The 25,570-nt window shown below is 43.5% G+C and overlaps 1 protein-coding gene across 3 annotated transcripts in view; it reads right to left on the bottom strand.

Moving 5' to 3' along the window:
* Positions 1 to 25,570, bottom strand: part of HMCN1 (hemicentin 1) — a 723,834-nt gene that overhangs the window by 184,128 nt on the left and 514,136 nt on the right. For all 3 annotated transcript variants that reach the window (XR_005774384.1, XM_040408842.1, XM_040408843.1), the window contains 2 exons: positions 19,013 to 19,144; positions 13,834 to 14,024 (listed from right to left, as the gene is read on the bottom strand). Coding sequence is in view for 2 of the 3 variants with exons in the window: in XM_040408842.1 (XP_040264776.1) it covers positions 13,834 to 14,024; positions 19,013 to 19,144 (323 nt within the window). In the remaining variant the exon portion in view is untranslated. The remainder of the gene's footprint in view (positions 1 to 13,833; positions 14,025 to 19,012; positions 19,145 to 25,570) is intronic.

Below are 25,570 nucleotides of genomic sequence, written 5' to 3'. Positions count from 1 at the left end.
TCTCGTCGGGTCCGCCGCTCTCTTCAGTATCTGGTGCATTGGAGGGGTTACGGTCCCGAGGAAAGAATGTGGGTTCCAGCGTCAGAGGTAAACGCCAACAGGTTAATTCAGACTTTCCATGCCTCTCATCCGGAGAGACCTGGTCCTGAGTGTCCGGAGGCCCCTCGTGAAAGGGGGGGTATTGTCACGAGGGTATCAAGAGCCACGTCTGACTCAGTTATACCCGGGGTCAGGAAGTCGCAGCGGGTGGCTGCGCGCTCTATATCTAAAGATCACGTTGTTTCTTTGTGATTGTTTTCTGTGTTTGCCTTGCTATCCTTTTTGTCTCTCTCAGGGATCCGTAGCTTCTCCTCCTCAGCTGTTTCTTGTCTGCCACTCCCTACCTCCTTATATTCTCCCCTCACACTTCTCTAGTTGCCAGTTATAGAGCTTCCTGCCTGGACATCTATACTGACCCACTGGAGTGGTTAATCCTGGTTGTCGTTCCTGAGTGCTACCCTCCGGATCCCTGTTGGGCTTATTGTTGTCTCCTGTTGTCTCCCACCTGGGAATATATGTTGAGTCTGTGTTGTCTGTCCTCCCCTTGGTGTTTTCCCTTAGAGTTAGTGGTGCGGACTAGTGTTCCCATTGCCCTGTTCACTACCTAGGGCTCAGCTCAGGGAAAGCCAGGGCTTTAGGCACGTGATCGGCGTACGGGTGAGGAACCCGTCTAGGGACATCAGGGCAGCCAGGTGCCAGCCGCCAGGTGAGTCAGGGGTCACAATCTTCCCTCTCACTTGGGCAGGGCCTTCCTCGTTCCCTCCCTCTGTGTCACGTATGTGATAGCCACGCCGACCGTGATAATACCACAGAGGAAGCCACTGCTGTCCAAAAAAAACATTGCTGCACGTTTACAGTTTGCACAAGAGCACCTGGATGTTCCACAGCAGTACTGGCAAAATATTCTGTGGACAGATGAAACCAAAGTTCAAACACACAACACTATGTGTGGAGAAAAAGTGGCACAGCACACCAACATCAAAACCTCATCCCAACTGTGAAGTATGGTGGTGGGGGCATCATGGTTTGGGGCTGCTTTGCTGCATCAGGGCCTGGACGGATTGCTATCATCGAAGGAAAAATGAATTCCCAAGTTTATCAAGACATTTTGCAGGAGAACTTAAGGCCATCTGTCCACCAGCTGAAGCTCAACAGAAGATGGGTGTTGCAACAGGACAACGACCCAAAGCATAGAAGTAAATCAACAACAGAATGGCTTAAACAGAAGATAATCCGCCTTCTGGAGTGGCCCAGTCAGAGTCCTGACCTCAACCCGATTGAGATGCTGTGGCATGACCTCAAGAAAGCGATTCACACCAGACATCCCAAGAATATTGCTGAACTGAAACAGTTCTGTAAAGAGGAATGGTGAAGAATTACTCCTGACCGTTGTGCACGTCTGATCTGCAACTACAGGAAACGTTTGGTTGAAGTTATTGCTGCCAAAGGAGGTTCAACCAGTTATTAAATCCAAGGGTTCACATACTTTTTCCACCTGCACTGTGAATGTTTACATGGGGTGTTCAATAAAAACATGGTAACATTTAACTCTTTGTGTGTTATTAGTTTAAGCCGACTGTGATTGTCTATTGTTGTGACTTAGATGAAGATCAGATCACATTTTATGACCAATTTGTGCAGAAATCCATATCATTCCAAAGGGTTCACATACTTTTTCTTGCAACTGTATTCTCTCCTCTTTTACCTTGTTGATTCTTGTTTTACCTTGTTGATTCCCTTTATTTATTTAAAAGTTTCTATCATATCCCCTCTGTCCCATCTTTCTTCCAAGCTATACATGTTAAGGTCCTTTAACCTTTCATGGTAAGTTTTATCCTGCAATCCATGTACTAGTTTAGTAGCTCTTCTCTGAACTCTCTCCAAAGTATCAATATCCTTCTGGAGATATGGTCTCCAGTACTGAGCACAATACTCCAAATGAGGTCTCACTAGTGCTCTGTAGAGCGGCATGAGCACCTCCCTCTTTCTACTGGTAATGCCTCTTCCTATACACCCAAGCATTCTGCTAGCATTTTCTGCTGCTCTATGACTTTGTCTGCCTACCTTTAAGTCTTTGGAAATAATGACCCCTAAATCCCTTTCCTCAGATACTGAGGTTAGGACTGTATCACTGATTTTATATTCTGCTCTTGGGTTTTTACGCTCCAGGTGCATTATCTTGCACTTATCAACATTAAATTTTAGTTGCCAGATTTTTGACCATCCCTCTAGTTTTCCTAAATCCTTTTCCATTTGGTGCATCCCTCCAGGAACATCAACCCTGTTACAAATCTTTGTGTCATCAGCAAAAAGACACACCTTACCATCGAGGCCTTCTGCAATTTCGCTGATAAAGATATTAAACAATATGGTTCCCAGAACAGATCCCTGAGGTACCCCACTGGTAACAAGACCATGGTCTGAATATACTCCATTGACTACAACCTTCTGTTGTCTGTCCCTCAGCCACTGCCTAATCCATTCAACAATATGGGAGTCCAAGCACAAAGACTGCAATTTATTGATAAGCCTTCTATATGGGACAGTATCAAAAGCCTTACTAAATTCTAGATAATCGATGTCTACTGCACCTCCGCCATTTATTATTTTAGTCACCCAATCCAAAAAATCTATAAGATTAGTTTGACATGAGCTCCCTGAAGTAAACCCATGCCGTTTTTCATCTTTCAATCCATGGGATTTTAGATGTTCCACAATCCTCTCGTTAAGTATGGTTTCCATTAATTTCCTCACTATTGATTTCAGGCTTACTGGCCTATAGTTGCCCGATTCCTCCCTACTACCTTTCTTGTGAATGGGCACATTAGCTAATTTCCAATCTTCTGGGACGACTCCTGTTGCCAGTGATTGGTTTAATAAATCTGTTGATGGTTTTGCTAGTTCACCACTGAGCTCTTTTAATAGCTTTGGGTGTATCCCATCAGTCCCCTGTGACTTATTTGTATTAATTTTAGACAGCTGACTCAGAACCTCTTCCTCTGTAAAGACACATGCATCAAAAGATTCATTAGTCTTCTTTCCTAACTGAAGTCCTTTCCCTTCATTTTCCTTTGTAAAAACTGAACAGAAGTATTCATCGAGGCAGTCAGCTAGTTCTTTATCTTCTTCCATATACCTTCCTTCTTTTGTTTTTAATTTGGTAATTCCTTGTTTTAGTTTCCTTTTTTCATTCATGTATCTGCAGAATGTCTTAACGCCTTTTTTCACTGACTGAGCTCTTATAACTTGTTTGGCTTCTCTCTGCCTAATCTTATAAATTTGCGTGTCATCCTCGTGATTCCTCTTTAAAAAAACTAGAGAATCTGATGGATAGGCCACTGCCATCAGATATTGCCGACAAAACCCCGAAGAAGGGTCTGCAAATATTCTCCTAGTGCCCACTGACATACAGTTAAATACTTTCTTTTTTGATGCAAAAACGTACGGCCTCAAATCCATCACTGGTCAAAAGAACCGTAACTGCTGGGTGTATAGGTATACGCCCCATGTAATTTAATTCCTGACGGAACTGATCCCAACAACTATTCCATCAGGTTTTAGTTTTTTGTTTTACTTTGGAAACATCAAACATTTTTAAATAAATGATATAACATGTATAGAAATCAACATCAAACCATTACAAGTAACATCAAATTATGACCCCAACGCAAAACATTTTTTGACAAATATGCTAAAAGGGGAGAATTAACACCACATGTTACAGTAGGGCATAGCTCACTAACAGCCGACAACATACATATCAGTCACAGATGTCCATGGTCCGCTCACATAAACTACATGGCAGAATCATGTCCCAGTCTGAGTTAGCTCTGTATACACAGCTAATGTTTTTCAACATCTTGTAGCAGGGATTACTATGGTCGCCACTTACACTGTCACATCACCAGGCCGAAATCTACAGCATCAAAACGATGTCCTGTCCAACATGGCGGGGCACGTCTGGTTATCAGCAGCGTTTTAAAAAGTACATGAGCTTCAAATGCTCCAGAAAATACACATCAGGACAATGTCGGACAGTACATTGTGGAACTGATGTTAAGCACTGGATACTAATGTGATAGAATTTAGATGAAGGAGGTGAATATTTGGCCTAGGCCTTTAAACAATAATATTTATGGGAAGGGGAAAAATGTCAACATGTAAATTAGAACAGGGCCACATGTGTCGGAAACTGTAAAGTGCGCACGCTGTGTACACATTACTACTGTGTACTGGTGCAAAGGTCTGGACATGCATTAAACATGTTGGTCTTCACACATTTTTAAATGACAACATGACAAACATGCGCAGGCCAGACCAGAATTATACCCTGTCCACAAATGTAATACAAATATGACCTCATGGGACTACTTGCTAAATTATTCGGGCAAACACAGGGCCAGGACACAAGGGACAGCACACAAAACAACATTGCTTGCACTAACCTAAATCAGCACGACCTCTGCTGTCTGCTTTGTCCCATTCCGAAGGCTTCATACGGCGAGCCACTTCCTCCCAGGACCCATCTTTTTTTATGCGGTCATGGTAAACATTGGTCCTGGTGTCCCAGAGCTCTGGCCGTTCCTGGACAAGTGTTATCAGCTTGTCTACATCCCAACGGGGCATTTTTTCCTCAGGCCTCACAAGCACTCTCCTCTAATGTCCAAACTCTGGCAAAACTGAGTTTCAACTTCCGGTAGAAGTTCACAGGCCTTGAAAAACGTTTTTTTTTTTTTGCAGATTGGAACCACAGATGACAGACGCGGAAAACAAACAGTTTTCAACGGCTGCATAGAAATGAATGGGTCCGCATCAGAACCGCTAAATATGCGGAATGGATGCGGAAAAAAACATGTAGGCGTACTCATTGAGCATCAGTTTGCACTAAAAGTAACAGTCCCGTCTTTTTTGAGCATCATTTTATGATCAGATTGCATCAGTTGTTTTTCCTTTCTGACGGATCAGAAAAACGGAAAACAAAACGGTGATGTGAATGCACCCTAATTGATCCGATAGACTTTAATGGGTGGCTCCAATAAGTGAAAACAGACATGAATAGGACATGTTCCAAAAATATCGGAACGGATACATGGATCCGTTAAAATAACTGAAATGTACCATTATACCATTGAAATGCATTGATTTTATTGCTAGATAGATAGGTAGATAGATATGAGATCGATAGACAGATAGATAGATAGATAGATAGATAGATAGATAGATAGATAGATAGATAGACATAATATGCTGGGCAGGTATGTTTATTACACCAGACGTTGGGTTGGGTTGCACATTTATCGGCTATGTTAAAAGGCCTTCACCGCTGCACCGCTATCTGCGACTTTTCCCCCGCTCGTGCCAGGTCTGAAAAAGTGGGCATGGTGGGGAAGGGGACAGGCCCATCTCATTCATCATATTCTACACCTGTTTTAGTCGTATTAAAATGTTCTAAATGTAAGACAGCTAGGAAGCTGGCTTACATTTAGAAGCGGTGGTGGATCCTCCAGTGCAGGGCTTTATTAAGACTGACGTCTAAAACACTGGTCTTAATAAATGTGCCCCATAGTTTAAAAGGCTGAAAAAAGACATACGTCCATCCAGTTCAGCCTGTTTATCCTGCAATATAAAAATGAAAAAGTTATGGGGGTCGGAATATGACGATGCAAAGAAAAAAAAGTTTTACATTTATTTTTTATATTAAAACACCCAAAAACAATACATATGTGGTATTGTAATTGTACTGACCCTGAGAATACATGTAATAGGTCAGTTTTATTGCATAGGAAATGTAAAAACAAAACCCATAAAATTGTGGGTTTTTTATAATTCCGCCTCATTTGGATCTTTTTCCTGCTTCCCACTGCATTGTATGCAGGTGTAAATGGTGCTAATAGAAAGAACAACTTGTTCTGGCTTTGGGAAGGCTGGGAGTAAAAAACAAAAATTAAAATATGGAAAATCACCTGTTAATTAAGGGGGTTAAGGAAAAGAGAATTGATCAAAGAATACAAAATACACTCAAAGGGAGAATTCCACAATGATCCTGGGCTGATATTTGCATTACAAAATGAGTAGTACCGCACATAGTGAGTCCAGATATCTATTTGTGTTATTCTGCTACTACTCCCTGTTCCGACACTGTCAGCTCTCAAAACTGCACTGAACTACGGTATATAGTTACAATACAATAAAATATATTGTTTTGTGGGAAAAGATTCAGCATGGAGACCATTTTATCAGGGATCACAAGCTATAGCTGTATATATGTTTAACCCCTTAAGGACCCATGACATACATGTACGTCATTTCTTTGCCGGACTTAAAGACCCGTGATGTACATGTACTTCATGGGGATCGGGCGGGTGCAGTAGCTGCACCCGCCCGATCCGCAGCAGGGGTCCAGCAGTCACTGATAGCCGGACCCCTGCTGCATGCGCCAGCATCGGTGAAATCACCAATGCCGGTGCATTAACCCTTCATGTGCCGTGGTCAACGCTGACCGCGGCACGTGCGATGTCAGGCGGGGATCGGCGCTGCCATCGGGTCCCCTGTTTGACGGGTTCCCGATGACCTGGAATGCAGCCCGATGCCTTCCTTCGTCATCAGGGCTGACTTCCAGTGGAGAGCCTGTGAGATCCAGCCCCGTGGATCTCACAGGCAGGAAGCTGTATGAGTACCGTATTTTTCGCCCTATATGACACAGCGGCCCATAAGACGCACCTAGGTTTTTGAGTAGGAAAATAAGATTATTTTTTTTTACCAAAAGGTGTGCTTTTGGTGGGTTTTGAACTAATGGTGGTCTGTGGATGACACTATTATGGGGGATCTGTGGATGACGCACTGTTATGGGGGTCTGTGAATGACACACTGTTATGGGGATCTGTGGATGGCACTGTTATGGGGGCATCTGTGGATGACACTTATGGGGGCATCTGGGGATGGCACTGTTATGGGGGCATCTGGAGATGGCACTGTTATGGGGGCATCTGGGGATGGCACTGTTATGGGGGCATCTGGAGATGGCACTGTTATGGGGGCATCTGGAGATGGCACTGTTATGGGGGCATCTGGGGATGGCACGGTTATGGTGGCATCTGGGGATGGCACTTTTATGGTGGCATCTGGGGATGGCACTATTATGGGGGCATCTGGGGATGGCATGACACTGCTATTGGGGGAATCTGTGGATGACACATAGCATCTTATGCTAGGTGTCATACACAGATCCCCCCATAACAGTGTCCCTGTGTAGTGAATGACCCCCAATACATGGGGTGGGGGTCTGCATCTTGTTTTGTAATGGCAGCGAGGCCCGGTGTAGTCACTGTATTCTACTACACCGGGCCCCGCTCACTGTAGTAATCATATAGTCAATGTTAAACTGTAAATTCATTCATCCAGGCTGTAGCACGGTACTTACTACTAAATTCCATAGCAGGCAGGAGGCCGGGCGAGCGGGCGGGAGCCGACAGCGTAATGCACTACGTCACGCGCCTGCGCCGCCTGCTTCATTCATAAAGTGGGCGGAGCAGGCACGTGACGTAGTGAGTTACGTTGCCGCTTCCCGCCCGCTCGCCCAGCCTCCTGCCTGCTATGGAAGTTAGTAGTAAGTAACGTACTACAGCCTGGATGAATGAATTTACAGTTTAACATTGCCTATATGATTACTACAGTGAGCGGGGCCCGATGTAATTGAATACAGTGACTGCACCGGGCCCCGCTGACATTACAAAATAAGATGCCGGCCCCAAGTCCCTTCTCCCTCCCACTGATACACACGCCGGCTGCGCTGTGCAACAGCACAGCAGCGATGTATCAGTGTAAAATTGCAGCATTCGCCCCATAAGACGCAGTGCTATTTTTCCCCCACCTTGCGTCTTATAAGGTGAACAATACGGTAATACACACTGTATTACTCATACAGCCAATGCATTCCAATACAGAAGTATTGGAATGCATTGTAAAGGGGATCAGACCCCCAAAAGTTGAAATCCCAAAGTGGGACAAAAATAAAGTGAAAAAAAGTTGAAAAAAGAAAGTTTTCCACAAAAATATTAAGTTTCAAGTAAAAAAAAACGTATTTTTTTAAAAATAGGGAAAAAACAAAGTAAACATATTAGGTATCGCCGCGTCCGTATAGACTGGCTTTATAAACAAATCACATGACCTAAACCATCAGATGAACACTGTAAAAATAAAAACATAAAAACTGTGCTAAATAAAAAAAAAATTGTCACCTTACAACACTAAAAGCACAACACCAAGCAATCAAAAATGCGTATGCCTGCCAAAATAGTACCAATATAACCGTCACCTCATCCCACAAAAAATGAGCCCGTACCTAAGACAATCGCCCAAAAAAAAAAAAATAATATGGCTCAGAATATGGAGACACTAAAACATAGTTGTTTTTGTTTTAAAAATGCTGTTATTGTGTAAAACTTAAGTAAATAAAAAAAGTATACATATTAGGTATCACCTCGTCCGTAAGAACCTGCTCTATAAAAATATCACATGACCTAACCCCTCAGGTGAACACCGTAAAAGAAAAACGGTGTAAAAAAGCTATTTTTTGTCACCTTACATCACAAAATGTGTAATAGCAAGCGATCAAAAAGTCATATGCACCCCAAAATAGTGCCAATCAAACCTTCATCTCATCCTGCAAAAATGATACCCTACCTAAGATAATCGCCCAAAAACTGAAAAAACTATGGCTCTCAGAATATGGAGACACTAAAACATGATTTTTTTTTGTTTAAAAAATGATATTATTTTGTGAAACTTAAATAAAGAAAAGTATACATATTAGGTATTGCCACGTCTGTAACGACCAGCTCTATAAAAATACCATATGACCTAACCCCTCAGGTGAACACCGTAAAAAAATTCAAATAAAAATTGTGTAAAAAAAGCCATTTTGTCACCTTACATCACAAAAAGTATAATAGCAAGCGATCAAAAAGTCATACGCACCCAAAATAGTGCCAATCAAGCTGTCATCTCATCCTGCATAAATCATACCCTACCTAAGATAATCGCCCAAAAACTAAAAAAACTATGGCTCTAAGACTATGGAGACACTAAAACATGATTTTTTTTTGTTTCAAAAATGAAATTAGTGTAAAACTTACATAAACAAAAAAAGTTGACATATTGGGTATCGCCGCGTCCGTAAGAACCTGCTATATAAAAATATCACATTACCTAATTCCTCAGGTGAATACCGTAAAAAAAAATAATGCAATTTTTTGTCACCTTACATCACAAAAAAGTGTAACAGCAAGCGATCAAAAAGTCATATGCACGCTATAATAGTACCAATCAAACTGTCATCTCATCCTGAAAAAAATGAGCCCCTACACTGTCTTAGTCGCCCAAAAAATAAATAAAACGATGGCTTTCAGAATGTGGAGATACTAAAAAATATATTTTTTTCAAAAATTCTTTGTTATGTAAATGTACGTGACAACCTGCTCTATAAAATACCACATGATCTAACCTGTCAGATGAATGTTGTAAATAACAGAAAATAAAAACAGTGCCAAAACAGCTATTTTTTGTTACCTTGCCTCACAAAAAGTGTAATATAGGGCAACCAAAAATCAGATGTACCCTAAAATAGTACCAACAAAACTGCCACCTTATCCTGTCATTTCCAAAATGGGGTCACTTTTTTGGAGTTTCTACTCTAGGGGTGCATCAGGGGGGCTTCAAATGGGACATGGTGTCAAAAAAACAGTCTAGCAAAATCTGCCTTCCAAAAACCGTATGGCGTTCCTTTCCTTCTGCGCAATGCCATGTGCCCATACAGCAGTTTACGACCACATATGAGGTGTTTCTGTAAACTACAGAATCAGGGCCATAAATATTAAGATTTGTTTGGCTTTTAACCCTTGCTTTGTAACTGGAAAAAATTGATTAAAATGGAAAATTTGCCCAAAAGAATGAAATTCTGAAATTTCATCTCTATTTTCCATTAATTCTTGTGGAACACCTAAAGGGTTAACAAAGTTTGTAAAATCAGTGTTGTATACCTTGAGGGGTTTAGTTTCTAAAATGGGGTCACTTTTTTGTAGTGTCTACTCTAGGGGTGCATCATGGCAGCTTAAAATGATCCCAGTGAAATCTGCTTTCCAAAAAACAATTTGGCGTTCCTTTCCTTCTGCGCAATGCCGTGTGCCCGTACAGCAGTTTACGACCACATATGGGGTGTTTCTGTAAACTACAGAATCAGGGCCATAAATATTGTGTTTTCTTTGGCTGTTAACCCTTGCTTTGTAACTGGATTTTTTTTTATTAAAATGGAAAATCTGCCAAAAAAGTGAAATTCTGAAATTTCATCTCTATTTTCCATAAATTCTTGTGGAACACCTAAAGGGTTAAAAAAAGTTAGTAAAATCAGTTTTGTATACCTTTCGGGTGTAGTTTCTAAAATGGGGTCACTTTTTTTTTGTTTCTACTCTAGGGGTGCATCAGGGGGGCTTCAAATGGGACATGGTGTCAAACAAACCAGTCCAGCAAAATCTGCCTTCCAAAAACCGTATGGCATTCCTTTCCTTCTGCGCCCTGCCGTGTGCCCGTACAGCAGTTTACGACCACATATGCAGTGTTTCTGTAAACTACAGAATCAGGGTCATAAATATTGAGTTTTGTTTGTCTGTTAACCCTTGCTTTGCAACTGGATAAAATGGATTCAAATGGAAAATCTGCCAAAAAAGTGAAATTTTTTAATTTTATCTCTATTTCCCATTAATTCTTCTGGAACACCTAAAGGGTTAACAAAGTTTGTAAAATCAGTTTTGGGTCATTTTTGGGTGGTTTCTATTATGTAAGCCTCACAAAGTGACTTCAGACCTGAACTGGTCCTGAAAAAGTGGGTTTTAGAAATTTTCTGAAAAATTTCAAGATTTGCTTCTAAACTTCTAAGCCTTCTAACATCCCCAAAAAATGTAATGGCATTTACAAAATTATTCAAACATGAAGTAGACATATGGGGAATGTAAAGTAATAACTATTTTTGGAGGTATTACTATCTATTTTAAAAGTAGCTAATTTTAATTTGGAAATTTGCTAATTTTTCTAAATTTCTGGTAAATTTGTTATTTTTTTCTAATAAAATGTATTATTTTTTACTAAATTTTACCACTGTCATGAAGTACAATACGTGACGAGAAAACAATCTCAGAATGGCCTGGATAAGTAAAAGCGTTTTAAAGTTATCACCACATAATGTGACATTTAACATTGGTTAAAGAAAGAATGTTTCAGTCACTGATTAAAGACTGTATTAAACAGCCAGATCAGCCAGGCGATTGTCGGGAGGGAAGTGTTCCTTCCCGGCAGTCGCCTGCTCATCAGTAGAGGAGACCGCTGCTATTACATGCTCCGATCTCCTCCTCAGTATAGGAAGGAGCGGTCATTATGCCATTGCTCTTCCCTATACTGAATCATTGTTTGCTAGTAGCAAATTGTGCTGTCTAATCATGATCTGCTGCGACAAACAATAATTTTTTAATCCAAAGATTTGAATAGTTCGATGAACAAGCGGTTGCTCATTCATCGGATAGTTTGCAGCAGTATTACAATGCCATATCATTGCTAAGCGTTACTACAAGCGCTCGTTAGTGATCATTGGGCAGATAATGTGCCTAACTAATACAGTCTTAGGCCTCTTTCACACTACCGTATGGCTATTTCAGTGTTTTGCGTTCCATTTTTCACGGATCTGTTGTTCCATTTTTTTGTTTCCGTTGCCGCCAGTGTGAAAGTAGCTTTATACATTTTATTAAATCATTTCCCACAAACTATCAGTGTGCTAAGCTTGTTCTGCTCTATAACATGCTGCCTGCAGATTGCACTGTATTTTATGGTGACAGGACCAGTACCATTTTTGCCCTCTGTGTTCAAGCAGTCATAACTTTTATTTTTTGTTCAGTGTAGTTTTATGAGACCATGTATTTTGCACTCATAGGTTTTTATAAGAACCATTTTGGGGTACATATAATGTATTAAATACCTTCTATTGTGTTTTGGGGGGATGAAAATTGGTTTCAACATTATTTTTGAGGATTAAGGCTACGTTTGCGCGACAATAAGTCGCGCGACAGATAGGGCACAACTACACTGCAACATTTGTAGCGCAAAATTTTGTTGCACTAATGTCGCGTGACAATTTTTATAATGGCAGTCTATGGTGTCGCCCTGCAACAAGCTGCGACTGCGACGCAACAGTTGCAGAAAAATCCATCTCGAATGGATTTTCTGCAACTGTTGTGTCGCAGTCGCAGCATGTTGCAGTGCGACACCATAGACTGCTATTATAAAAATTGTTGCACGACATTAGTGCAACAAAATGTTGCACGACAAATGTCATCGCGTAGACGTAGCCTTATTCCTAACATGTCTAAACCTTTAGGCCCCTTTCACACGGGCGAGTATTCCGCGCGAATGCGATGCGCGAGTTGAACGCATTGCACCCGCACTGAATCCTGACCCATTCATTTCTATGGGGCTGTGCACATGAGCAGTGATTTTCACGCATCACTTGTGCGTTGCGTGAAAATCGCAGCATGTTCTATATTCTGCATTTTTCACGCAACGCAGGCCCCATAGAAGTGAATGGGGCTGCATGAAAATCGCAAGCATCCGCAAGCAAGTGCGGCTGCGGTGCGATTTTCATGCACGGTTGCTAGGAGACGATCGGGATGGAGACCCGATCATTATTATTTTCCCTTATAACATGGTTATAAGGGAAAATAATAGCATTCTGAATACATAATGCATAGTAAAATAGGGCTGGAGGGGTTAAAAAAAATAATAATAATTAAACTCATCTTAATCCACTTGCTCACGCAGCCGGCATCTCTTCTGTCTTCATCTGTGAGCAATAGGACCTTTGATGACGTCACTGCGTTCATCACATGGTCCATCACCATGGTGATGGATCATGTGATGAGCGTAGTGACGTCATCAAAGGTCCTATTGCTCACAGCACAGATGAAGACAGAAGAGATGCCGGGCTGCGCGAGCAAGTGGATTAATGTGAGTTTAATATATATATATTTTTATTAACCCCTCCAGCGCTATTTTACTATGCATTCTGTATTCAGAATGCTATTATTTCCCCTTATAACCATGTTATAAAGGAAAATAATACAATCTACAGAACATCGATCCCAAGCCCGAACTTCTGTGAAGAAGTTCGGGTTTGGGTACCAAACATGCGCGATTTTTCTCACGCGAGTGCAAAACGCATTACAATGTTTTGCACTCGCGCGGAAAAATCGCGCATGTTCCCGCAACGCACCCCCACCTTTTTCCGCAACGCCCGTGTGAAACCAGCCTTACAGGGGCAGCCGCAGGAGGAAGGTCTGTGAGCTTCCTCCTCCCCTTCCATGCTGATTATTCAGCCTGGAGGGGGATAAAGTGAAAGCTGCAAGTACAGCATATGAAACTCCCATTTCAAGCTGCTGCAGTTCAGGCCACATCACAACCAATATTCTTAGCTTTAAAACAAGACAAAGAACACAACTCTAGCTGCGTTCCAGGCTGAGGAAGAAACCTCCGAAGCAGCCCTTTTCCTCCAAGCTGGACTGGTGCACACCAGTATTGTCATTTTATGCTTTAACAAACAGAGCTTGGGTTAATCAGTGTGGGGAGTAGAAGAGTAGCGTGAGTAAGATCTTTAGACATACAGTGACATTTATGTATCATATACAAAATGTAGGAGAAGCTATAGTCCTCACCTATACATTATAAACGTATTTGTTCCTTAGATTACAGCTTGCTTACCTTAGAGTTATAAATTGCTAATGAGCCGTTGTTGAACTGCTTAAACCGTTTATTATACAGAATATCATGCCCTTTCTTGTTCCACTGAATTTTAGGAATTGGATTTCCTTTTACTATGCAGTTTAAAATAATATTGCCACCCAAAGGCACAGTCAGATTAACATGGTGGGGCCCAATAAGAACAGGAGACTCTAAGTAAATAAAAAATATACAAAGTAATAATCAGATATATCTGTAAAAAGAGTTATGTGCGATTTTTTTACACCTTCATGTTACCGTTTTTTGTGCCATTTTCTTTTGTTCAAATTTTTTTTCTCCCTATAGAGCAGTGTATGGGAAAAATGCTAGAAAAAATACCATAGCCAGATCGTGCACTTGTAAAAAAAAAAAAGTACATCCTAAAAACACACAAAATTGGCCCAAGAATCAGCATATGGGCTTATGCACGCGACCATATGTATTTTGCAGTCCGCAAAACACGGATCTGCAAAAAATTTAAATAAAAAACAGATGACGTCCGTGTTACATCCTTTTTTTTTGCGGATTAATTGTAGCAATGCCTGTTCTTGTCCGCAAAATGGAAAAGAAAAGGATATGTTTTATTTTTTTGTGGAATGGACTTGCGTTCATACGGATAAGGAATGTACACTGAGTCATTTTCATTTTTTTTGCAGCCCCATTGAATGGTGCAAAAAAAAAACAGACACTGACAAAAAACATGTTTGTGTGCATGAGCCTTAACCACTTAAGGACCACAGGTTTATACCCCCCTAGTGACCAGGCCCTTTTTTACAAATCAGCACTTCGCAACTTTAGCGGTTTATTGCTCGGTCATGCAACTTACCACCCAAATGAATTTTACCTCCTTTTCTTCTCACTAATAGAGCTTTCATTTGGTGGTATTTCATTGCTGCTGACATTTTAACTTTTTTTGTTATTAATCGAAATTTAACGATTTTTTTGCAAAAAAATGACATTTTTCACTTTCAGTTGTAAAATTTTGCAAAAAAAACGAGATCCATATATAAATTTTGCTCTAAATTTATTGTTCTACATGTCTTTGATAAAAAAAAAATGTTTGGGTAAAAAAAAAATAGTTTGGGTAAAAGTTATAGCGTTTACAAACTATGGTACAAAAATGTGAATTTCCGCTTTTTGAAGCAGCTCTGACTTTCTGAGCACCTGTCATGTTTCCTGAGGTTCTACAATGGCCAGACAGTACAAACACCCCACAAATGACCCCATTTCGGAAAGTAGACACCCTAAGGTATTCGCTGATGGGCATAGTGAGCTCATAGAACTTTTTATTTTTTGTCACAAGTTAGTGGAAAATTATGATTTTTTTTTTCTTACAAAGTCTCATATTCCACTAACTTGTGACAAAAAATAAAAACTTCTATGAACTCACTATGCCCATCAGCGAATACCTTGGGATGTCTTATTTCCAAAATGGGGTCACTTGTGGGGTAGTTATACTGCCCTGGCATTCTAAGGGCCCAAATGTGTGGTAAGTAGTTTGAAATCAAAATGTGTAAAAAATAACCGGTGAAATCCGAAAGGGAGCTCTTTGGAATATGGGCCCCTTTGCCCACCTAGGCTGCAAAAAAGTGTCACACATGTGGTATCGCCGTACTCAGGAGAAGTTGGGGAATGTGTTTTGGGGTGTCATTTTACATATACCCATGCTGGATGAGAGAAATATCTTGGTCAAATGCCAACTTTGTATAAAAAAAATGGGAAAAGTTGTCTTTTGCCAAGATATTTCTCTCACCCAGCATGGGTATATGTAAAATGACACCCCAAAACACATTCCCCAACTTCTCCTGAGTACGGAGATACCACATGTGTGACACTTTTTTGCAGCCTAGGTGGGCAAAGGGGCCCATATTCCAAAGAGCACCTTTCGGATTTCACCAGCCATTTTTTACAGAATTTGATTTCAAACTCCTTACCACACATTTGGGCCCCTAGAATGCCAGGGCAGTATAACTACCCCACAAGTGACCCCATTTTGGAAAGAAGACACCCCCAGGTATTTAGTGATGGGCATAGTGAGTTCATGGAAGTTTTTATTTTTTGTCACAAGTTAGTGGAATATGAGACTTTGTAAGAAAAAAAAAAAAAAATCATCATTTTCCGCTAACTTGTGACAAAAAATATAAAATTCTAGGAACTCGCCATGCCCCTCACGGAATACCTTGGGGTGTCTTCTTTCCAAAATGGGGTCACTTGTGGGGTAGTTATACTGCCCTGGCATTTTCCAGGGGCCCTAATGTGTGGTAAGTAGGTAAATGACCTGTGAAATCCTAAAGGTGCTCTTTGGAATGTGGGCCCCTTTGCCCACCTAGGCTGCAAAAAAGTGTCACACATGTGGTATCGCCGTATTCAGGAGAAGTTGGGCAATGTGTTTTGGGGTGTCATTTTACATATACTCATGCTGGGTGAGAGAAATATCTCGGCAAAAGACAAAGTTGGCATTTGACCAAGATATTTATCTCACCCAGCATGGGTATATGTAAAATGACACCCCAAAACACATTGTCCAACTTCTCCTGAGTACGGCGATACCAGATGTGTGACACTTTTTTGCAGCCTAGATGCGCAAAGGGGCCCACATTCCTTTTATGAGGGCATTTTTAGACATTTGGATCCCAGACTTCTTCTCACGCTTTAGGGCCCCTAAAATGCCAGGGCAGTATAAATACCCCACATGTGACCCCATTTTGGAAAGAAGACACCCCAAGGTATTCAATGAGGGGCATGGCGAGTTCATCGAAAAAAAAAAATTTTGGCACAAGTTAGCGGAAATTGATTTTATTTATTTTTTTCTCACAAAGTCTCCCTTTCCGCTAACTTGGGACAAAAATTTCAATCTTTCATGGACTCAATATGCCCCTCACGGAATACCTGGGGGTGTCTTCTTTCCGAAATAGGGTCACATGTGGGGTATTTATACTGCCCTGGCATTCTAGGGGCCCTAAAGCGTGAGAAGAAGTCTGGAGTATAAATGTCTAAAAAATTTTACGCATTTGGATTCCATGAGGGGTATGGTGAGTTCATGTGAGATTTAATTTTTTGACACAAGTTAGTGGAATATGAGACTTTGTAAGAAAAAAAATAAAAATTCCGCTAACTTGGGCCAAAAAAAATGTCTGAATGGAGCCTTACAGGGGTGTGATCAATGACAGGGGGGTGATCAGGGAGTCTATATGGGGTGATCATCCCCCTGTCATTGATCACCCCCCTATAAGGCTCCATTCAGATGTCCGTATGTGTTTTGCGGATCCGATCCATGTATCCGTGGATCCGTAAAAATCATACGGACATCTGAATGCAGCCTGACAGGGGGAGTGATCAATGACAGGGGGGGTAATCAATGACAGGGGGGTGATCAGGGAGTCTATATGGGGTGATCACCCCCCCCGGAAGGCTCCAGGGAGACGCCTGTATGTGTTTTGCGGATCCGATCCATCTATCAGTGGATCCGTAAAAATCATGCGGACGTCTGAATGGAGCTTTACAGGGGGGTGATCAATGACAGGGGGGTAATCAATGACAGGGGGGTGATCAGGGAGTCTATATGGGGTGATCACCACAGTCATTGATCACGCCCCTGTAAGGCTCCATTCAGACGTCCGTATGCGTTTTGCGGATCCGATCCATCTATCAGTGGATCCGTAAAAATCATGCGGACGTCTGAATGGAGCTTTACAGGGGGGTGATCAATGACAGGGGGGTAATCAATGACAGGGGGGTGATCAGGTAGTCTATATGGGGTGATCAGCACAGTCATTGATCACTCCCCTGTAAGGCTCCATTCAGACGTCCGTATGCGTTTTGCGGATGCGATCCATCTATCAGTGGATCCGTAAAAATCATGCGTACGTCTGAATGGAGCTTTACAGGGGGGTAATCAATGACAGGGGGGTAATCAATGACGGGGGGTGATCAGGGAGTCTATATGGGGTGATCAGGGGCTAATAAGGGGTTAATAAGTGACGGGGGGGGGTGTAGTGTAGTGTAGTGGTGTTTGGTGCTACTTTACTGAGCTACCTGTGTCCTCTGGTGGTTGATCCAAACAAAGGGGACCACCAGAGGACCAGGTAGCAGGTATATTAGACGCTGTTATCAAAACAGCGTCTAATATACCTGTTAGGGGTTAAAAAAAACACATCTCCAGCCTGCCAGCGAACGATCGCCGCTGGCAGGCTGGAGATCCACTCTCTTACCTTCCGTTCCTGTGAGCGCGCGCGCCTGTGTGCGCGCGTTCACAGGAAATCTCGGCTCACGCGAGATGACGCCAATCGGCGTTAGCGTAGCCTGAGGGAGCCGCCGCGATGACTCCTTTCGGCGTTACAGTTGCGGCAAGAGGTTAAGCCAAACTTGTTTTTGATAAGTCTAATCTCTCTGGATGCACCCCTTCACAGCTATGTGACTACTTACTGCTACTGGGGTTAGACCGTCGTGAGACAGGTTAGTTTTACCCTACCGATGATCATGTTGTTGCAATACTTTCTACTTCTTGCCACATCCACCCAAATACAAATATAACTGATAAATATAATCTCTTTTATGCACATCAGTTAAAATTGATCAAATACTGTATATATTTTGTGCCAACTCTCTAAAATTCCAGAGGACGTTTCTACCCAGTGGTGCAATGTCTCATCCCATATGTCCCAGTGAAATTGCTACTAGTCCCTGATTTTCAGCAGAACCAGGGTTAGTACTATGGTTAGGCTACTTTCACACTGGCGTTTTGGTTTCCGTTTGTGAGATCCGTTCAGGCTCCGTTCCGCCTCTATTCCGCTTTGGTGGCGGTCAGCAAAACGCTGCAAGCAGCATTTTGGTGTCCATCTGACGAAACTGAGCCAAATGGATCCATTTTCACTGACACAATCTGGCACAATAGAAAACTGATCTGTCCTCCATTGATTTTCAATGGTGTTCAAGACGGATCCGTTTTGGCTATGTTAAAAATAATACAAACGGATCCGTTCTGAACGGATGCATGCGGTTGTATTATCTGAACGGATCCGTCTGTGCAGATCCATGATGGATCCGCACCAAACGCGAGTGTGAAAGTAGCCTTAGTTAGCTTATTGCTTTAAGATTGTGATAATTTCTATTGTTGCTGAGCCCTGTAAGAATAGCATACATTTAATTAAAATGAGATTACCTCTCACAAACACAAATACTGTAGTGTTGACTGATGACACCGTGTTTTCTGCTATGCAGGTATATGTACCATCTTGCTCTTTTAGAATCCTTTCAATTACCAAATCATTCATAAGGTTATTTCCAGGTTGTGCTATAGGAAAAAAATGGTATATCATAAAATGCATGTTTTTACATTTTGTTTTGATACTTCTTGCATTCCCATCACACAAGTAGCTATGTTGTCTCACATGGTGACATTGCATGACTAAGGCCCCTTTCACACGGGCGAGTATTCCGCGCGGGTGCAATGCGTGATGTGAACGCATTGCACCCGCACTGAATCCACACTGAATCTGAACCCATTCATTTCTATGGGGCTGTGCACATGAGCTGTGATTTTCACGCATCACTTGTTATAATGTTATAATGGAAAATAATAAAATCTACACAACACCTAACCCAAACCTGAACTTAAGTGATTAAGTCCGGGTTTGGGTCTGGGTCCCAAACATGGCGATTTTTCTCACGCGCGTGCAAAACGCATTAAAACGCTTTGCACTCGCGCAGAAAAATCGCGCATTTTACCACAACGCACCCGCATCTTATCGGGCCCTCACACGCGACGCTCGTGTGAAAGAGGCCTAAAGGGTGCTGGTGTAGATTTAAGTCTGTTGCATGTCCTACTGGAGGATGTGCCAAACTTACATACATAACTTTGGAGCTTCCTCCATTAGTGCAGAGGGACTTAAGACTGGCCTTAATAAATGTCCCCTGATATGTTTTTTTGTTTTGTTTTTTAAAACAGACCCCATGTCTGTCCCCGGAATGTGTCTGTTCTTCAACCTTATCCTAATTCAAGTGTAAGTCATGGAACTGCAAAATTATACATAGCCCGTGGACAATATTGACAATAATTCAGAAAAAAGGGCAGAAGCATTTTTCAAATTCTGAATAACATCTTTAAACTACAAGAAATGCAATGAAATTTGCAGGCAGCATGTAATGGAGCAGAAGGAGCTGAGCAGATTGATTTACACATGTATTGTATTGTATTGTGAAAAGATTTAGTAAAACTTGTGCTTTATACATTTAAAGGGTTTTTCTAACAGTTTTTTTTACTAATGACCTATTCTCTGGATAGGTCATCAGTATCTGATTGATGGGGGTCCGACCCCTGCTGATTAGCTGTTTGAGAAGGCACCAGCGCTCCCAGTAATGCCACAACCTTCTCAAAGATTTCCCTAGGCCATGTGATGTCACGTTCATCAGTCACATGTAGTGTTGAGCGAGCATGCTCTGCAGAACTGCTGTTCAGCTCGAGCATCGCTATGCTCGGCACATGGCGGTAGAGCTTGAGCGCCATGCTTGAGTCTCCTCCCGCACATTTCGTAGGCTGCTATGCAGCCAATAAACGTGCAGGTAAGTACCTCCCTCACTGTAATGCCAGTAATGCCATTTTAAGGACTATTGTGTGTGGTGGGCTGGCAGTATTTCATAGATATAGTACAATTTTTTTCCCCAGCATTTTCAATACTTTTTATATAGAGGGTGTCTGCAGTCACTAGTGACCTCTGTCAAATACCTTCTGTGTGTAAGGGCCAGAGATTGGAGAAATTTTATAAGTTAAAATTAATATATTTTTTCTATCATTTTCAGTAATTTTCATATAGAGGGTGTCTGCAGTGACTAGTGACATCTGTCCAATACCTTCTGTGTGTCAGGGCCAGAGATTGGAGAAATATAAGTTAAAATTAATATTTTTTTTCCATCATTTTCAGTAATTTTCATATAGAGGGTGTCTGCAGTGACTAGTGACATCTGTCCAATACCTTCTGTGTGTCAGGGCCAGAGATTGGAGAAATATAACTGAAAAATACTATATTTTTGCATAATTTTAATAAATTTTATATAGAGGGTGTCTGCAGTGACTAGTGACATCAGTCCAATAACTTCTGTATGTCAGGGCCAGAGATTGGAGAAATATAATTGAAATCTGCTTTTTCCATACTTTTACATACTTTTTCCATATACTGTGCTTGCTGTGAACTGTGACATCCGTGCCACATCTTGTGTGTCAAGCGTGCATATAACATTTAATATGCGCAAGGCGAGCAGTAAGGGACGGGGAAGTGGCCGTGATGCTGATGGTTCACGCAGAGGCCCTGGGCGCGTTGAAACTGTGCCTGCTGCCAGAGCACAAGAAAAACAATCATCCACGATACCTAGCTTCATGTGCCAGTTTGCACATTAGTGGTTCAGCGGTTTCTCAAAACGTACCCCAATTTGTCAGAGCTACTGGTGAAGGTGCGCCGCGTGTGTGCCCATTTCCGCAAGTCATCGACAGCTTCAGGCGGTTTTTCAACGCTGCAGTAGCGCTTGAAATTGCCATCTTACCGGCTGTTGTGCGACGTGAGCACGTGCTGGAACTCCACGTTCCACATGTTGGGCAGGCTTTGTGAGCAGCAGAGGGCAGTAGTGGAATACCAGCTGCAACATGGTCATCGGCTTCCCAGTCTGCTTCCGCTAATCAGAAGCGAGGTGTGGGCATGGATTTCTGACATCTTTGAGGTTTTAAGAAACTTTGAGGAATCAACACAGATGGTGAGCGGCGATAACGCTATTATCAGTGTCACCATCCCACTTCTGTGTTTACTCAAACGCTCGCTGCTCACAATTAAGGACGACGCTTTGCATGTGGAAGAGGTGGAAATGGGGGAAGAAGACATTACACAGGGTGATAGCCAGACCACCCTCCGTCCGTCTTCTCAGCGCGAATTGGACGATGTAGAGGAGGAGGAGCATGAGCAGGAGCCTCCGCTACAGAGGGTAGTACTAATGGAAGTTTAATTCCATCTGTTCAGCATGGGTGGGCAGAAGAGGAGGAAGAGGAAGAGGAGATTGAGAGTGATCCTCCTGATGACGACAGCGAAGTCTTGCCTATTGGTACTCTGACACACATGGCTGACTTCATAGTAGGCTGCCTTTCCTGCGACCCGCGCGTTATACGCATTTTAAACAACACAGATTAATGGGTGTTCACTAGGGATGAGCGAACCTGAACTGTATAGTTCGGGTTCGTACCGAATTTTGGGGTGTCCGTGACACGGACCCGAACCCGACCATTTTCGTAAAAGTCCGGGTTCGGGTTCGGTGTTCGGCGCTTTCTTGGCGCTTTTTGAAAGGCTGCAAAGCAGCCAATCAACAAGCGTCATACTACTTGCCCCAAGAGGCCATCACAGCCTTGCCTACTATTGGCATGGCTGTGATTGGCCAGTGCAGCATGTGACCCAACCTCTATATAAGCTTGGGTCACGTAGCGCTGCACGTCACTCTGCTGATTCAAGCATAGGGAGAGGTTGCAGCTGCGACGTTAGGGCGAGATTAGGCAGATTAACTCCTCCAAAAGACTTCATTCTGTGATCGATCTCCAGCTGTGGATCATTGAAGTGCTAATATCGACTTGCTCACTTTTTTGAGGCTGCCCAGAGCGTTTTTAGATCACTTTTTTTCTGGGGTGATCGGCGGCCATTTTGTGGCTTGTGGTGCGCCAGCACAAGCTACCACCAAGTGCTTTTAACCATCAATAGTGTGGTTATTTTTTGCTATATCCTACATCAGCTGCAGGCTGAGCCTGTGTCACCGAAGTGCATTTAACCATCAACAGTCTGGTTATTTTTTGGCCATATACTACATCAGGTGCAGGCTGAGCCTGTGTCACCCAAGTGCATTTAACCATCAACAGTGTGGTTATTTTTTGGCCATATACTACATCAGGTGAAGGCTGAGCCTGTGTCACCCAAGTGCATTTAACCATCAACAGTGTGGTTAATTTTTGGCCATATACTACATCAGGTGCAGGCTGAGCCTGTGTCACCCAAGTGCATTTAACCATCAACAGTGTGGTTAATTTTTGGCTATATACTACATCAGGTGCAGGCTGAGCCTGTGTCACCCAAGTGCATTTAACCATTAATAGTGTGGTTATTTTTTGGCCATATACTACATCAGGGGCAAGTTGAGCCTGTCACCCAGCGCCTAAAAAATAGACCTGACATTTCTATTCAACCAAATCTGTACTGTTTGAGCTGGTCAAGTTATTTGTAGTGACCGTAAAAGCACAGTTTTTGTTCTGGGTTGAAAAACTATTCCCAAATTTGCCATTCTCAAAATTGTGGTGAACAGGAACAATGAGGAAAACATCTAATAAAGGACGCGTACGCGGACGTGGACATGGTCGTGGTGATGTTAGTGGACCCTCTGGTGCTGGGAGAGGACGTGGCCGTTCTGCCACAGCCACAAGTCCTAGTGAACCAACTACCTCAGGTCCCAGTAGCCAGCAGAATTTACAGCGATATTTGGTGGGGCCCAATGCCGTTCTAAGGATGGTAAGGCCTGAGCAGGTACAGGCATTAGTCAATTGGGTGGCCGACAGTGTATCCAGCACGTTCACATTATCTCCCACCCAGTCTTCTGCAGAAAGCGCACAGATGGCGCATGAAAACCAAGCCCATCGGTCTGTCACATCACCCCCATGCATATCAGGGAAACTGTCTGAGCCTCAAGTTATGCAGCAGTCTCTTATGCTGTTTGAAGACTCTGCTGCCAGGGTTTCCCAAGGGCATCCACCTAGCCCTTCCCCAGGGGTGGAAGAGATAGAATGCACTAACGCACAACCACTTATTTTTCATGATGATGAGGACATGGGAATACCACCTCAGCACGTCTCTGATGATGACGAAACACAGGTGCCAACTGCTGCGTCTTTCTGCAGTGTGCAGACTGAACAGGAGGTCAGGGATCAAGACTGGGTGGAAGACGATGCAGGGGACGATGAGGTCCTAGACCCCACATGGAATGAAGGTCGTGCCACTTACTTTCAGAGTTCGGAGGAAGAGGCAGTGGTGAGACCGAGCCAACAGCGTAGCAAAAGAGGGAGCAGTGGGCAAAATCAGAACACCCGCCGCCAAGAGACTCCGCCTGCTACTGACCGCTGCCATCTGGGACCGAGCACCCCAAAGGCAGCTTCAAGGAGTTCCCTGGCATGGCACTTCTTCAAACAATGTGCTGACGACAAGACCCGAGTGGTTTGCACGCTGTGCCATCAGAGCCTGAAGCGAGGCATTAACGTTCTGAACCTTAGCACAACCTGCATGACCAGGCACCTGCATGCAAAGCATGAACTGCAGTGGAGTAAACACCTTAAAAACAAGGAAGTCACTCAGGCTCCCCCTGCTACTTCTGCTGCTGCCGCCTCGGCCTCTTCTGCTGCTGCCGCCGCCTCGGCCTCTTCCTCCGCCTCTGGAGGAACGTTGGCACCTGCCGCCCAGCAAACATGGGATGTACCACCAACACCACCACCTGCGTCACCAAGCATCCCAACCATGTCACACGGCAGCGTTCAGCTCTCCATCTCACAAACATTTGAGAGAAAGCGTAAATTCCCACCTAGCCAATCTCGATCCCTGGCCCTGAATGCCAGCATTTCTAAACTACTGGCCTATGAAATGCTGTCATTTAGGTTGGTGGACACAGACAGCTTCAAACAGCTCATGTCGCTTGCTGTCCCACAGTATGTTGTTCCCAGCCGCCACTACTTCTCCAAGAGAGCCGTGCCTTCCCTGCACAACCAAGTGTCCGATAAAATCAAGTGTGTACTGCGCAACGCCATCTGTGGCAAGGTCCACCTAACCACAGATACGTGGACCAGTAAGCACGGCCAGGGACGCTATATCTCCCTAACTGCACACTGGGTAAATGTAGTGGCGGCTGGGCCCCAGGCGGAGAGCTGTTTGGCGCACGTCCTTCCGCCGCCAAGAATCGCAGGGCAACATTCTTTGCCTCCTGTCTCCTCCTCCTCCTACTCAGCTTCCTCCTCCTCTTCTTCCACCTGCTCATCCAGTCAGCCACACACCTTCACCACCAACTTCAGCACAGCCCGGGGAAAACGTCAGCAGGCCGTTCTGAAACTCATATGTTTGGGGGACAGGCCCCACACCGCACAGGAGTTGTGGCGGGGTATAGAACAACAGACCGACGAGTGGTTGCTGCCGGTGAGCCTCAAGCCCGGCCTGGTGGTGTGCGATAATGGGCGAAATCTCGTTGCAGCTCTGGGACTAGCCGGTTTGACGCACATCCCTTGCCTGGCGCATGTGCTGAATTTGGTGGTGCAGAAGATCATTCGCAACTACCCCGACATGTCAGAGCTGCTGCATAAAGTGCGGGCCGTCTGTTCGCGCTTCCGGCGTTCACACCCTGCCGCTGCTCGCCTGTCTGCGCTACAGCGTAACTTCGGCCTTCCCGCTCACCGCCTCATATGCGACGTGCCCACCAGGTGGAACTCCACCTTGCATATGCTGGACAGACTGTGCGAGCAGCAGCAGGCCATAGTGGAGTTTCAGCTGCAGCACGCACGGGTCAGTCGCACTGCGGATCAGCCCCACTTCACCACCAATGACTGGGCCTCCATGCGAGACCTGTGCGCCCTGTTGCGCTGTTTCGAGTACTCCACCAACATGGCCAGTGGCGATGACGCCGTTATTAGCGTTACAATACCACTTCTATGTCTCCTTGAGAAAAC

The sequence above is a fragment of the Bufo bufo genome, chromosome 9 (assembly GCF_905171765.1).
Source record: "Bufo bufo chromosome 9, aBufBuf1.1, whole genome shotgun sequence".
Classification (NCBI taxonomy): Eukaryota; Metazoa; Chordata; class Amphibia; order Anura; family Bufonidae; genus Bufo; species Bufo bufo.
The sequence above is the reverse complement of the archived record's forward strand: the minus strand, read 5'-3'. Positions and strand labels throughout refer to the sequence as shown.